This window comes from Esox lucius, chromosome 23, assembly GCF_011004845.1.
Source record: "Esox lucius isolate fEsoLuc1 chromosome 23, fEsoLuc1.pri, whole genome shotgun sequence".
Lineage (NCBI taxonomy): Eukaryota > Metazoa > Chordata > Actinopteri > Esociformes > Esocidae > Esox > Esox lucius.
The window spans coordinates 10,913,671-10,926,352 of record NC_047591.1 but is presented as its reverse complement, the minus strand read 5'-3'; the positions used below and the strand labels follow the sequence as shown (position 1 = coordinate 10,926,352).

General features: G+C 45.8%; 1 protein-coding gene across 27 annotated transcripts in view; it reads right to left on the bottom strand.

Moving 5' to 3' along the window:
* celf2 (cugbp, Elav-like family member 2) overlaps nucleotides 1-12,682 on the bottom strand; it is a 154,131-nt gene that overhangs the window by 18,785 nt on the left and 122,664 nt on the right. For 14 of the 27 annotated variants that reach the window (XM_020042819.3, XM_020042806.2, XM_020042811.2 and 11 more), the window contains 5 exons: nucleotides 10,703-10,837; nucleotides 8,153-8,182; nucleotides 7,184-7,263; nucleotides 1,842-2,072; nucleotides 635-698 (listed from right to left, as the gene is read on the bottom strand). In XM_020042819.3, coding sequence (XP_019898378.1) covers nucleotides 635-698; nucleotides 1,842-2,072; nucleotides 7,184-7,263; nucleotides 8,153-8,182; nucleotides 10,703-10,837 — 540 coding nt within the window. The remainder of the gene's footprint in view (nucleotides 1-634; nucleotides 699-1,841; nucleotides 2,073-7,183; nucleotides 7,264-8,152; nucleotides 8,183-10,702; nucleotides 10,838-12,682) is intronic. The other 13 variants (XM_020042815.3, XM_020042813.3, XM_020042817.3 and 10 more) reach the window with 3 other exon arrangements.

The following is a 12,682-nucleotide window of genomic DNA, read 5'->3' as shown; positions in this document are numbered from 1 at the left end:
GTACTCCTGTGCTGCTAGCTGCTAAAAATATTCCCCTCTGCTTCTCTCTGTCAGCCAGCTAAACAGCCTACAATTAGGAGCTGACAGCTTACTGAGCACCCACGGAAAGAGGGAGAAGGGAGGAAGAGAGGGTCACAAAAAGGGGGGAGAATTAGCCGGTAAGTGGGGAGAAAGGACGGATGTAGGAGGATGCGAGAAAGAGCCGGGGGAGGTGGGACAGGAGTGCAAGGGATTCAGAGATTGCAGTTAGAGATGGAAAGGGGGAGAGAAGTGAAGGATGAAGGGATAAAGGATGGAGAAAGCAAGCTGGGAGCGTGGGCTGGAGCACACATGGAGAAAGACCGAGGCGAGCCAGCAGGGGGAGCCAGAGTATATTAGAGCTCCTATCTCCCTCCTAATCCGTTATGCTAGCTTAGAAATCCCTTCTTTGATGCCTAGCACACACTGCTGTCCCGCATGAACCAGCTCACGACAAATCTAACATCAGCCACATCCTAGAAAACCACTGCATGGTTTTTCCTCAAGGCAAAGCTGTATTCACTATAGTGAAGGCTACATCAGGGTCTGGTAGACGTTGCCAGTTTCAATGGTTAGTGTGCGTATGTGTGTGTCTTCGTACATCCACTGAACTCACCAGCCATCTGTTGTATCCCACTGAAAGCTCCCAGGTTACTGGAAGAAGTGGCCTGCTGAAGCAACTAAAGGAGAAGACACAGACAGACAAACAGGAAATGAACAGAAGAGAGAGGAAAAAGTTAGGTTGGACTGCAAAGACAAGCAGTTCTTAGCCTCGCTACGTCAACCTAACTAGTATTATCAATGTGGTGAAAACAAGGGCTGCATGTGACTAACTAATACAACATCCACTATTCTACATCCGACCACAGCCTCAGAGACATGAGCTGTGTCCAAAAATATACACCTGCATTCTAAATAGTAAGCTTTTTGGTACGCAAAAATAGCCCCTTTTACATGATGTGAAACTTCTAAAAAAAATGCATACGCTTTAAATTCCGGGATGTTGTACTAACTTCAGCTTTTTATTTAGTAGAATTTGCTGCACACGTCTCTTTCTAAACTCAATGTGTGTTTGACAATAGCTGATAACGAGATAGGGGAACGCGCTTCTCACAATTGGCAGCAATCAACTCCGTAGAGTATCAGATGATGCACTCTCTGGATGTTGATATTTCTTGTTTCTGCATTTGTTTTTACTAAACAGTTTGTTCTATAGTAAGATAATCATACATTGTGTCAATTTAGGAAGCTGCAGGCAAGGACGTTTTCGGATACGACCATGTAGAATTCTACTTTGCATTTTTAAGAAACATCCAGTGAAGGTCACTTGGACTGGTCTGCTTCAGAGACATTGTTGGCAGATGTTTTAAAATGTTTTAGATTAAAAAAGGAAGAAGTGTGAATGATCAGTTCTGAAAGATACTACTGAAGGAAGGGGAACTAAAAACGGCTTGTGAAGGTGTTTTTCTTTATTCTATGGAGTAATGAAGAATGGGAGGGCAATGAGGATTCTGAACACCACGTGTCAATCTGCCAATCAATCACCAGTCCGACTCAACATGATGTCAATATTAGACATGGAGAAGGTCTCTCATTGGATTACACCAACTATTAGCTCTGCCCATTGAACTCTGACCCCGTGTTTCAAAGCCCTCATTTCCCTGTCACGGCCACGCCCCCGAGAGAAGGGGAGAATGGAGAGGTATGAACAGAATCCGAAGGGGGGGGGGAGAGGGAAAAGAAGGAAGGGTCTGACTGTGGGTGGGTGAAGACAGTGGTGGTTGGCGGTTGGCGACTCGGGGGGTGGGGGGTGGGGCACTGACTGCGGCGGCGATGGATGCGTTGGCTGCGGGGCTGCAGTAAGGGGTGGGCGACGCGGCGGGTCCTCTTACAGCCAGATACTGTGGGGTTAGGCCCCCCAGCCCCGTCAAGCTCCCCCAGGTGGTGGCGCTGTTGAGCTGCTGCATCTGCTGAGCCAGCTGTTGCTGCAGGCGCCGCTGCTCCTTGTCCTTCTGCGTGTCGGCAAACTTGACCACGATGGGAGACGAGCAGCCCTGGGAGGAGGAGGCGGGGTCAGTACAAAACACACCGACGTATTGACCGGACAAACAGGGAACCCGTTACACACTAAACCTAACACAATGGGAACACAACAGTAACACAACGGGAACACAAGAGGCGTTAACGAGCGCACACGAAAAAACAGTGGAAGGGAAGAAACTAGCTTCCCATAAGGGCTCAGCTATCTGACAGTCCAGAACGGGCTGTATTTCTACAGAAACCGATTTCCTGAGTTCTAAAAGAATTTCATCATCTCATGGAGGAGTGAGGGAGAGAGAAACAGAGATGGTCAGAGGAACGGGAGAGAGAGAGGGAACAGAGGGGTGACAGAAAGAGATTTAGAGAGCTGACGGAAAGAAAGACAATCAGATCGTCGTCTTACATCTTTGTACCATTAAATGTGTCTGTGTGTGTGTTCGTCTGTGTGTTCTTCTATGTTTGTTTTTTGTTGTTGTTGTAGTGTGTGTGTGTGTGTGTTTAGCTGCAATATGCTGACGGCAGTGCTGTTTATTTTTATAACCCCCCCCCCAATTCCTTGACATCCCATTGTACCGACAACCCTATCTCACTGCAACAGCTCCACCGAGACTCGTTCCCTCTCCGACATCCCACCAAGCCATTCTTCTTCTGTTAACAACGCAAGACCAACCAGGAAGTCATTTGAGATCAGTGGGCCCACTGTCACGTTTTTTAGGAACGAAGCAGTTCCACTCCTTTGAACATTTTGTCATTACTGAAGAGATAAAACAGTGTTGGACAAAGGGAAGATGGCGTAGATAGGGTCATAGGTCAGTAGGCTTGTTTAAAACCCATGCAAACTCAGGCAAGTGCCAGCTCACTCAGACCACCACATCCCTCTCGGCCACAGAGTCTAAATATAGAATTAATTTCTATTTGCCCTTAGAAAATGAAAAATGATATTCAAAAGCCAGGGGAAGCAAATGCATGTGTGTGTGCGCGCATGCGTGCGTGCACACACACAACGATGAGTCGTAACACAAAAGACAAAGCAGCACTGATTAAACTACAGAGGACAGTAAAACACAGACAGTATAATCTATCATATCACACCATTACATTACTTACGCTGCAATCAAAGCCTAACTGGGGGCAGAACCTGCTCAAACGCAGACAATCTGCCACGGGAGAATAGAACGCTTTTGATTGAAACATTTCGTTGGAGGCGAGTTCTCGCACGGCAGTCTGGGAGTCTGACAGACTTTGGCTCGCGCGAGGTCCTAACCAGACGCCGCTTATAGCGCTGCACAATCAATAGGTAGTCCCGGCCTGCGTAGACCTCACCGTCTGTGGATGCTCATCTCTGAGCGCCTGCGTGCTAATCTCTGAGGGTTTGACTATATCTATCAGCCGATGAACATGTCTCTTTAGCTGAAGGCAGCTCAGGCCTATTTACTTCATCTCTACAGCAGTCATTCTCTCCTTCATTCTGACGAGCCAGAAGAGAGATAAAGAAGGGAGAGAATTGCATTTCGGAGGAGAGTGTCAGTCTGGGCCTCTTGTGTTAGAGCACACTCCCCCTGGAGATGAGTCTCTCTCTCTCTGCTAAATATCTCATTACTCCAGCTGACAACCAGTAGGTCGTGGAAACACGGGCCCAGAATGAGAGGCCCATCCTGGGAGGGGGTGGAGGGCAGGGGCCGTGGAGCTCCAGAGACTGAGACCAAAGTTATTCCGGCTGAAACACGTCTGGGCTACTCTCTGAGGGAGAGAGTGGGAGACAGACCTTACGCTGCATGAAACTCTGTGTCTCCATGTAGTAAGGAGCATTCCACTAAACAAGGACACACCGGGCCAGAGGATCTGTCGGAGACAACCACAGAGAGGAGAAACAAAACACTAAAAAACACTCGTCTCCAACAGCACTGTGGGTACTGAACACAGAAGGATACTGACTGCAAAATCACAGATCCGAGCACAACCAGATAATAAACCAAAAACAGATACTAAACACAACCAGATACTGAACACAGCATCTTACCAAAGAGAATACCATATGGACAACCTAATCCGCCCATCTGAAAAATGATTTGCCATGGTAGCCCAAATATTGTCCTACTGGGCTTTTGGTGTAGTCATACAAACTTAAGCGTGATGGGATGTTAATTGCTTCATTAACTCTGGAAACACATAAAATGTGGAAGCCCCGGTCTTTTTGCCTCCGTGCCAATGTAACCAGAAGCAGAGATGAGTCCTGATATTAGCCAGAGCAGAGTGGACAGCCCTTGAACCAGTCAAATCAGCCTTCGTAGGCACAATGAATATCACAGACATGGCCACAAATCAACAGCCTTTTCACAGAAGTGTGAAGAACAAAGACAACCCTCTCTCTCCACGGAGAACATGCACAACCCACTGTGTGTGTGTGTGTGTGAGAATGTGATTTCCAGTGAATGACCTGTCCTGGTCATATCCACTTTCATAATACCCTGACATTTATTAAGTGTGTGTGTCCTGCATGCTTGGGCTAAATGAGAATGGTTAGGTCATTGGCAACCGAGGCTCAAGCCAGTCCTGGCTGAGAACACGCCTCTGTTCAGCTTTTGTTTGGTTCTGTTTGACAAGGATAATTCATTTGGCAACAAAAATTCCTTAAGCGATTGCTTGTAAAAAGGAAACTATGGTCGTACAGCTACAGTGTGATCCACTTTTTTTCTTGGACTTATGAACTGTTGATCAAATTTAAACAATGTCTAGAAATTATGGGGTTATTGATGGAAATTGACCTACATGCGACTAAGAGGTCCTGACCAACGTGTTTCTCATAAGTGAAAAGTGATAAGAACTGGATGAATAGGATGAGAAACAGTCTATTTCCGGTAAGTGCTCTCCATTCTGAGATGATTTTTGATTGCATAACAACGGAAACAGTTTTTGCCGTTTTGAGTATTAAGTCCATCCCAAAAATCTCCCTAACTTTGAGAATCAGGCACGTCTGATATTTCTCCTACTGTCAGGTTAAACGGTATTGATTAATGCTAGAACTACATACTGAATGTCAGTGTTCATAACAGGCACATTTTTATCCTATAGTTCTATAACATTGCAGATATCATCATCCATGAAAAACGTAATATCACCAGTCTTTGGGAGAATGTCGTGGAGAAAATAAACGGGAAATTATATTTGGGGTGGTACCTCATGAAGAGCTGGTTGGATAAGGAGTAATTTCATGCAGATTTTGTCTATTAGACTTATATATATGAAAATAGGTTCTTATTTTTAGACATTATTATGTTGTCAATATACTTTAATAAGAAAACACATTAAAGGGCCGTATGTTGGTATTGTATCATTTCAAAGAAGAAAACATTTTATATTTGACATTTAATTCCCATCCAAATGTTTCAATTCCCTAGATTTCCTGTCTGTCATCATGTAATTATTTTATGTGAATCTGTTAAGCATTTTTTTTTTATAAGAAAAAAATACTTTTGAGTACCTCTATTATGCACTTGTTACATATATCAGAACTATATTTTGGACCATTTCTACATTTTGATGACCGTTGCTACAGTGACAAGGCATAAACACAGACCTACTCTCTAGAACAGGACATGGAGCCAATACAATAACCAACCTCTATTTACCAAACTCATTCGGACCCAAAGTAATTACTTTTAAATTGCAAACTGGGGGACATTACAAAACAGATGCAGCAATTTGGGTCCTGTCCAGAGCTAGTCAGCAGCATGTTTTTCACATGGAAATTAAGCATTTTCTCCATCGTCATTGTCCAACGCAGTATCTCTGCCTCCTGGTTAGGGCTTTATGCGAGTGATAAAAGCAGAGGACATTGGGAAAGTTAACCAGGGCCATTGTGCAGAGTCTGCTTAGAGGGCCGATAACAGAATAAATAAGGAACACTGATTGCGTGCACTATGGGGAGTGCAAGGACACGTTTTATTACTGGTTAACACTGTCATACTGCAATTCAGAAACACACACACACACACACACATACACACTGTGGGACTACATACAGAGCCTCTACACATCAATGAGAGGGATGATCATCATCCTCGTCCATAATGAAAAACCTACTAAGGTGGGAGGGATGATTATTATCATCCTAATCCATAATGAAAGGGCTGCCAAGGTGTTTGGGGGGGGGGGATTTTCATCCTCATCCATAATGGAAGGCCCACTAAGGTGAGAGGGATGATTATCCTCCTCATCCATAATGAAAGGCCCACTAAAGTGGGAAGGATGATTATAATCACCATCCTCATCCATAATGAAAGCGTCATTAACAAGAGAAGGATGACTATTAACCCCATCTATAATGAAAGGGTCACTAAGTTAACTGTCAATGGTCATCCGTCGTCAATTTTATGTCATTTTCAAATCTCACGCAAACACACACACATGCACGCACACACACGCACACACACACACGCACCTGTCTGGCCAAAGCCCTGTCATTTTCCAGCAATCACAACCCTGTCATCTCCTACTGTCAAAATCCCCACAAGGGGACAAGGACATCACATCCCACAGAGGCACACTCCCATTTGCCCTGGCTGATGGGGAGGTCAAGGAGTCACTGATGGGGGTCCTGTCTAAATTTGGGTGTCTATAATCCTGCCTTTCTCGTTCATATCTTTCTGAAGATTCTGTCCTTAATAGAACCAGTCAATGTGAACTGGTGTCCTCATAAATGTTACCGTGGCAGCCGGGGGTGGCCATTTGCCAGCCTGGTTTGGCACTAGAGGTAATGGCCCAGACAGGACTATACTTTACGTTGGACTACAGTTACAATACAGAATGCAGATTACAATTTAAGTGTTCAATTCCCCCACCCCATGTGAGAATAGTGACAGCTGAGACGGTGACAGTTTGAAAGTGACTTTAGTTCTCTGTTCTACTTTGACATCAAACAGAGTGAGGAAGAGGTAGAGAGATAGATAGATCGAGAAATATAAAGAGATGGAGAGGGAGAGAGAGAGAGAAAGACAGGTAGAGAAAAACAGAGAGAAATGAGAGGGACAAAGAGACAGACAGTTAGAGAAAGTGATGGAGAGAAAGACAGGCAGAGAAATAGATGGGGAGGGGGAATTGAAGTGTACAGGCAAGGGTACAGTACCTCCATAGTTTGAGACTGGTGCATGGCTTTGATTGCATTCTGTGCCATAGCCCTGGTAGAAAACGTGACAAACGCACACCCTGTAGGGGGGGAGGGGAGGGATGGAGGGATGGTGGGAGGAAGGGAGGGAGGGAAGGGACAATGGGGGAAAGGAGAAGGAACGGGAGGAGGAGGAGGAGGAGACAAGAAAAAACAAAACAAGACAAAAGGGTTGGACACGTCTTTGTTATAAACCCAAAACAGATTGTACAGAGAACAGCTAAACAGGCAGACAAGTGCTCTTCCCATCGCTAGGGAACAACAGCCAACGAGCACAGCTAGCGCCATCATGACCACACCCAGCCTCATCCACAATAGTGACAGCTCCAATGAGAATCAATCAGTCAGTTTTCTATTTATTGGTGGGTTGCTGTGGACCAATGGGGATGGCTGTTGATGACTTGAGCATTGAGATAAGGTGAGGTGGTTGAAGCTCTCTCCCTCTTTCTCTCACTTCATCTATCCCAGGTTCTCTCTCTCTCTTTCTCTGCCCATTCTTCTACACAAAGAAAGAAGTGGTTGTACTAGCATCCGCCCCCATCTAGAGAATGGAAATCTGTCTAATTTGCATTAAAGCCATTTGAATTAATTTAGGCCTGTATTGTGTGTCTGATTGGATGCCCTCTCTCTCCCCTCCTTCTCTATTCTTATCCTATTCTGGGACAGGAATCGTATGGGGAGCAGGGGCGGGCTCTGACAAACAGTCTCTGGGGTTCTATGACGAATGGGTTCTGAAAAGACATCACATAAAAAATAAAATCACACAAATTGAAAACTATGAGAAGGGAGAAAGTGTGTGTTTGTGTGTATGTGTGTGTGTGTATGTTGGGTATTCTCTGAGAATCTTTAATCATTAGGTGGTTTGGGCTTTGATTGGTGGACCTGTAATTGTTGGGTAATATAGTCTAGTATTAAATTAAATGGTATTACCCTTAACGTTGGCTTCCCTCTGGTTGAGGCCTGTTGGTTGGGGAGTGATGAGAGAGAGGCAGGGTCAATATACTGGAGGAGAGCTTCCACTCACCCCCACCCCCAGGCTAACACGCTAACACAAACACTGAGCCATGCTAGCAGTAGCACCTCCACCCCCAGGCTAACACACTAACAAACACTGAACCCTGCTACCAGTAGCACCTCTACCCCAGGCTAACACTCTAAAACACACTGAGCCCTGCTAGCAGTAGCACCTCCACCCCCAGGCTAACACGCTAACACACACTGAGCCCTGCTAGCAGTAGCACCTCAACCCCCAGGCTAACACGCTAACACACACTGAGCCATACTAGCAGCAGCACCTCCACCCCCAGACCCACTCCACACATTCTGTACCACTGCTGCAGCTAGCTGCCTGAATGAGATACAGTCAGCTAGCTAGCAGGCAGGTCACCCAGTCGGAACTGTGTGCATGGGTTGGTGATTGACGGAAGGAGAGGGACGTGTGTGAGAGAAGGAAAGGACGGAGGGAAGAAGGTGAGAGAGAGAGAGAGACAGCGAGAGAGAGAGAAAGGGAAAGAACGACAAAAAAATTGGAAAAGAAATGATGGGTTCATGAGTTGTCCTGTAACTTTGCCACTGGGTTGTCCTCTGTGATAGAACTGGGTTGTGGGGAACAGATGCAGACCACTGTCTAGACTGTTCATTATGGGCCTGCCCAACATCACAGATATAGCCTAACTATGTCCTAGCAGCAAGGGCAGTGGCAAAGGACATCGCCTTGGAGTTATAGTTTGAGACTCCTCTCAGTCTCCCTCCCCGAATAGTGTCAGTTCAGACAGGCCAAGGGCGGGAAACTTTAAGCAAGTTTCAGAGACTCCTATGGGGTAGAAGGGCATTTTTTGGGGAGGAAATACAAAATAAAAGTTCTTAGAGTATGTGACCTAGATTCAACGCACTGATTTCTACATAGGGAATCATCCAGCCGACTGGGGTACTCTCCCTCTAAGTAACTCACGCTGAGGTCTGTGCTTTCTCCACTGAAACGCACACTGGCAGTGACACCACAGAACTGTCGAGTCATCCGTTTCAAACAGGCCTCCTTATCTCTTCGGCCACCAACAATGCGCTCGTGTTTCCAAGCCCGTTGGCCTCTTTGTCCGATCCTAGTAACAAACCCTTCTGTTGCGCCGAACCGTCGATTTATTAAGGTCAGTGCAAAAAAAATTCAATAATAATCACCACGTAAAAACTCCTTTCCGCCTTGACTGGGTGTTTTCATCCAGTGGAGGAGACGGGACGGTGACTGCCTAGCCGCTGCTATAAATACCTAAAGGGACGCATTCTGTCGTCAGTGCAGGGAGAGGAGAAGGAGAACATTTCTTTAATGAAAGTAGGGTAGCTCCCCAGGCCCAGATTCACCAGTGGTATGATCCATATCTTATTAATAGCTGCTGGGGTGGCGAACAGCCTTCTGATTGATACTGTGGTTTAATAGCAGCGCTGAGTTACTGCAGGGCTAGGTGGGACTGCTGGAGGCCGCTGGGACCACAGACAGGCAGGCGGACCTACTTGATGGGATATTTATCCGCTGCCTCGTTCTGCTTCATATATTTACCGGTCTAGACCGTTCTGGTCAAAAACAAGTCAGAGAGGCCGTTAAGAAGGGTTGGTGGAGTTGTTCAGGGAAAGCCTAAAGCCTGAAATTTGAATATTCATGATGACTAAAGAGAAGTGATAGAGGAAGGAAGAAAATACAGAGCAGGCTGAGGTGTGAGGGAGAGTGGGAGTGGGAGTGGGGGGGGCAGGATGATGGAGAGAGGTAGGGATGGATAAAAGAGAAAAGGCAAGGAGAGAAATAGGAGATGATGGGACAGTGGAGTGTGGATCGAGGGAAAGAGAAAGATAAAGGGAGGTGTGAGTGGGGAGGTGAAGACAGTGAGGGAGAGTGAGGAAGAGAGGGGGTGAGAAAGAGGGGGGGAGAAAGTAGGAGTGCGAGGAGAGAGATGGGGGGGGGGGGGGCGGGGACAGTGATGGACAGTGTGCGCGGGCGAGTAGCATCTCAGGAGGAAAGCTAGTGGCAAGAGGCACCTTGAGAGGAGAATGAGACAGGCAACAGTGACAATAATAACGAAGGCAACACCCACAGAGAAACAACCGACACGTTCACATCAACCCCGAGCAACCATGACAGTGACAGTCTCATGTGACGCCGGGCAGGACAGACCCCGCCCCCTTCTCCTCAGCACATAGAGACCACATAAGGAGTGGGGGTGGGGTGAGGGGGGGTGGGGGGGGGGGGAGGGGGGGAAGAGAAGGAAGGGGATGTCCCTTTTGGGGCGTGGGGGGCTAATGGTCATGGAGGAAAGATGTTCTCTGTCTGCCAAGGGGGACAAGTGGACCTCAGAACCAGCAAGGTTCTTAGGGGGTGAGTCCAAAGAGCTCGGAGGGGCGCAGAGGGACGTTGGGTCAGGAGGAGGGAGTAGGCGGTCGGGTCAGTGCGCGTGTGTGTGCGTGTGCGTATGGATGGAGCCGTGGATCACACACCTCTGCTGAGTCCGTCGGGTCCTCGAAGGATCCGGCACTCCTCGATCTGTCCGAATGCAGAGAACATGACTCGGATGTCGTTTTCGTTACACTTCTTTGACACCATGCCGATGAACAGTTTCCTGTCCTCCACCGCTATGGGGCGAATAAAAGAACACATTAAAATGATTGAGAAACAGTAAAAAAAAAAAAAATAAAATAAAAAACGAAAAGGAAAAGAAAGAACAAGACAGACTTTCATCTTTCCATCTGCAGAATGTAATCAATGTCTCACTATACCACTTCAACACCAAGCCTCGGAGTTTCTCAGTGACTACAGTTATTTCTGCGCCTCCTCTCCGCCTCCTATCTCCTTCATCTCTACCCGTTTCTTTTCTCCCGTCTGCCCCTCCTTCTGTTGGATGATACGTTTCTTTCTGACCCAATCCTTCCATTTCTCTTGAAATTCCTCGATCTGTGTCACAGTGTGTGTGTGTGTTTGTGTGTGTGTCCGTGGGAAGGATCCAGAGAGAGACATTCACTCGGCACAGTTCAGTGGGTATGTACATATGTGAGGAAGCTGAGTGTGTGTTCCCCACTATTCAATGTAATGCTAATCCAATTCATTTTTAATGAGGAAACTGTCAGCTCTTACCGGGAGGTGAAAGAGATAAGCGGTCTATTGCACTCTGGAAAATCAATAGAGCACTTGTTTATTTTGCTGTTTGAATTGTCTGTGCATTTAAAAACCACTGGGATATGCAGGGAAGATAAGTGTTGTTTCAAAGGCTCCGAACTCCGCTGTATTTGCTTTCTCTAACACACACACACACACACACATACACGCACACAAACACAGACACAGCATCACTCCAGAGAGGGATTATACTACCTTACAGTGCTGTAATTAGTTTAGTGAGAGTGGATAGCGAGAAAGCAGCAGACAGATATCCTAAACAGTGACAACTGCTGGCTGACTTCAGTCAGAGTTAGTCCTGTATTGGAAAAAAAAAGAAACTGGATTGGACTGACTTCAGATCACATTTCAGTGCCAGGGCACGTACCCAAAGAGACAGAATTGAAGACGAGGCTTCAGTGCAGAAGTGCTATGAAGATGCTATCCTGTACACGCACGCACACCCCTCTTGATTGACTAAACCAATAAAGTGCTTAGCTACAATTCGTCATGGTTATAGTCACTCCAGTAAAGGTTTATGGAACAACATGATTAGATGGGTGTGTTTCATATGGCCATACATTACAATCTTTCATTACAGTATATGGCGTCGCTACAGTAGCTAGCTGTAGCTTCATTAGCCTCTGTCACCGTTTCCTAGACAGGTACATCTTATTTGTCATGATATCCTCCCATCAGTCGATGACGGGAGCAGTATAGCTTTATTAAAATGTCTCATCACTGCTGATGTGGATAGATCTTTTTGGTTGGTATTTCCTTAGTGTGTATATGTTGATGCTTCTAGGTGCTGATTCTGGGCTCAGGTTAATGACACTGCCTGTCAGTATCTTAACCTCGGTTCCTTAGTCCACAGGATAAGGACAAGCATTGATGTTGCCACTGTGTTGCTATGGTAGCCATAGCTAATCATTCCAGTACATTTTTTACATTTCTTGATATTTAGTTGGTTTTAAGGGATTTATGTATTGACATTTTTTTTAAATCAGCTTTTTATCTTTTGATAACTTAGAATTTGTCCTTCCAAAAAAAAAATAACTGCTTGAAAATGAAACGTAATCAATTCATCACAGCTAAAGTTAGCAAATCTTTTCTCTACACAAAAGAAAATTGCTTTCAGCCTGGCAACAAACCATATGAATTACTAGCAAGAGAAAAGAAGAAAGCAACTGAGCCACTAAGTGACAGCTATAATGACCTTATGAGCAACTATGGCATCTATAAATACCTTATGAACCACTAAGTCAAATTTATAACAATCGCATGAACTACTAAGTTGAATCTGTAACTAGGGAAATACTCTACTC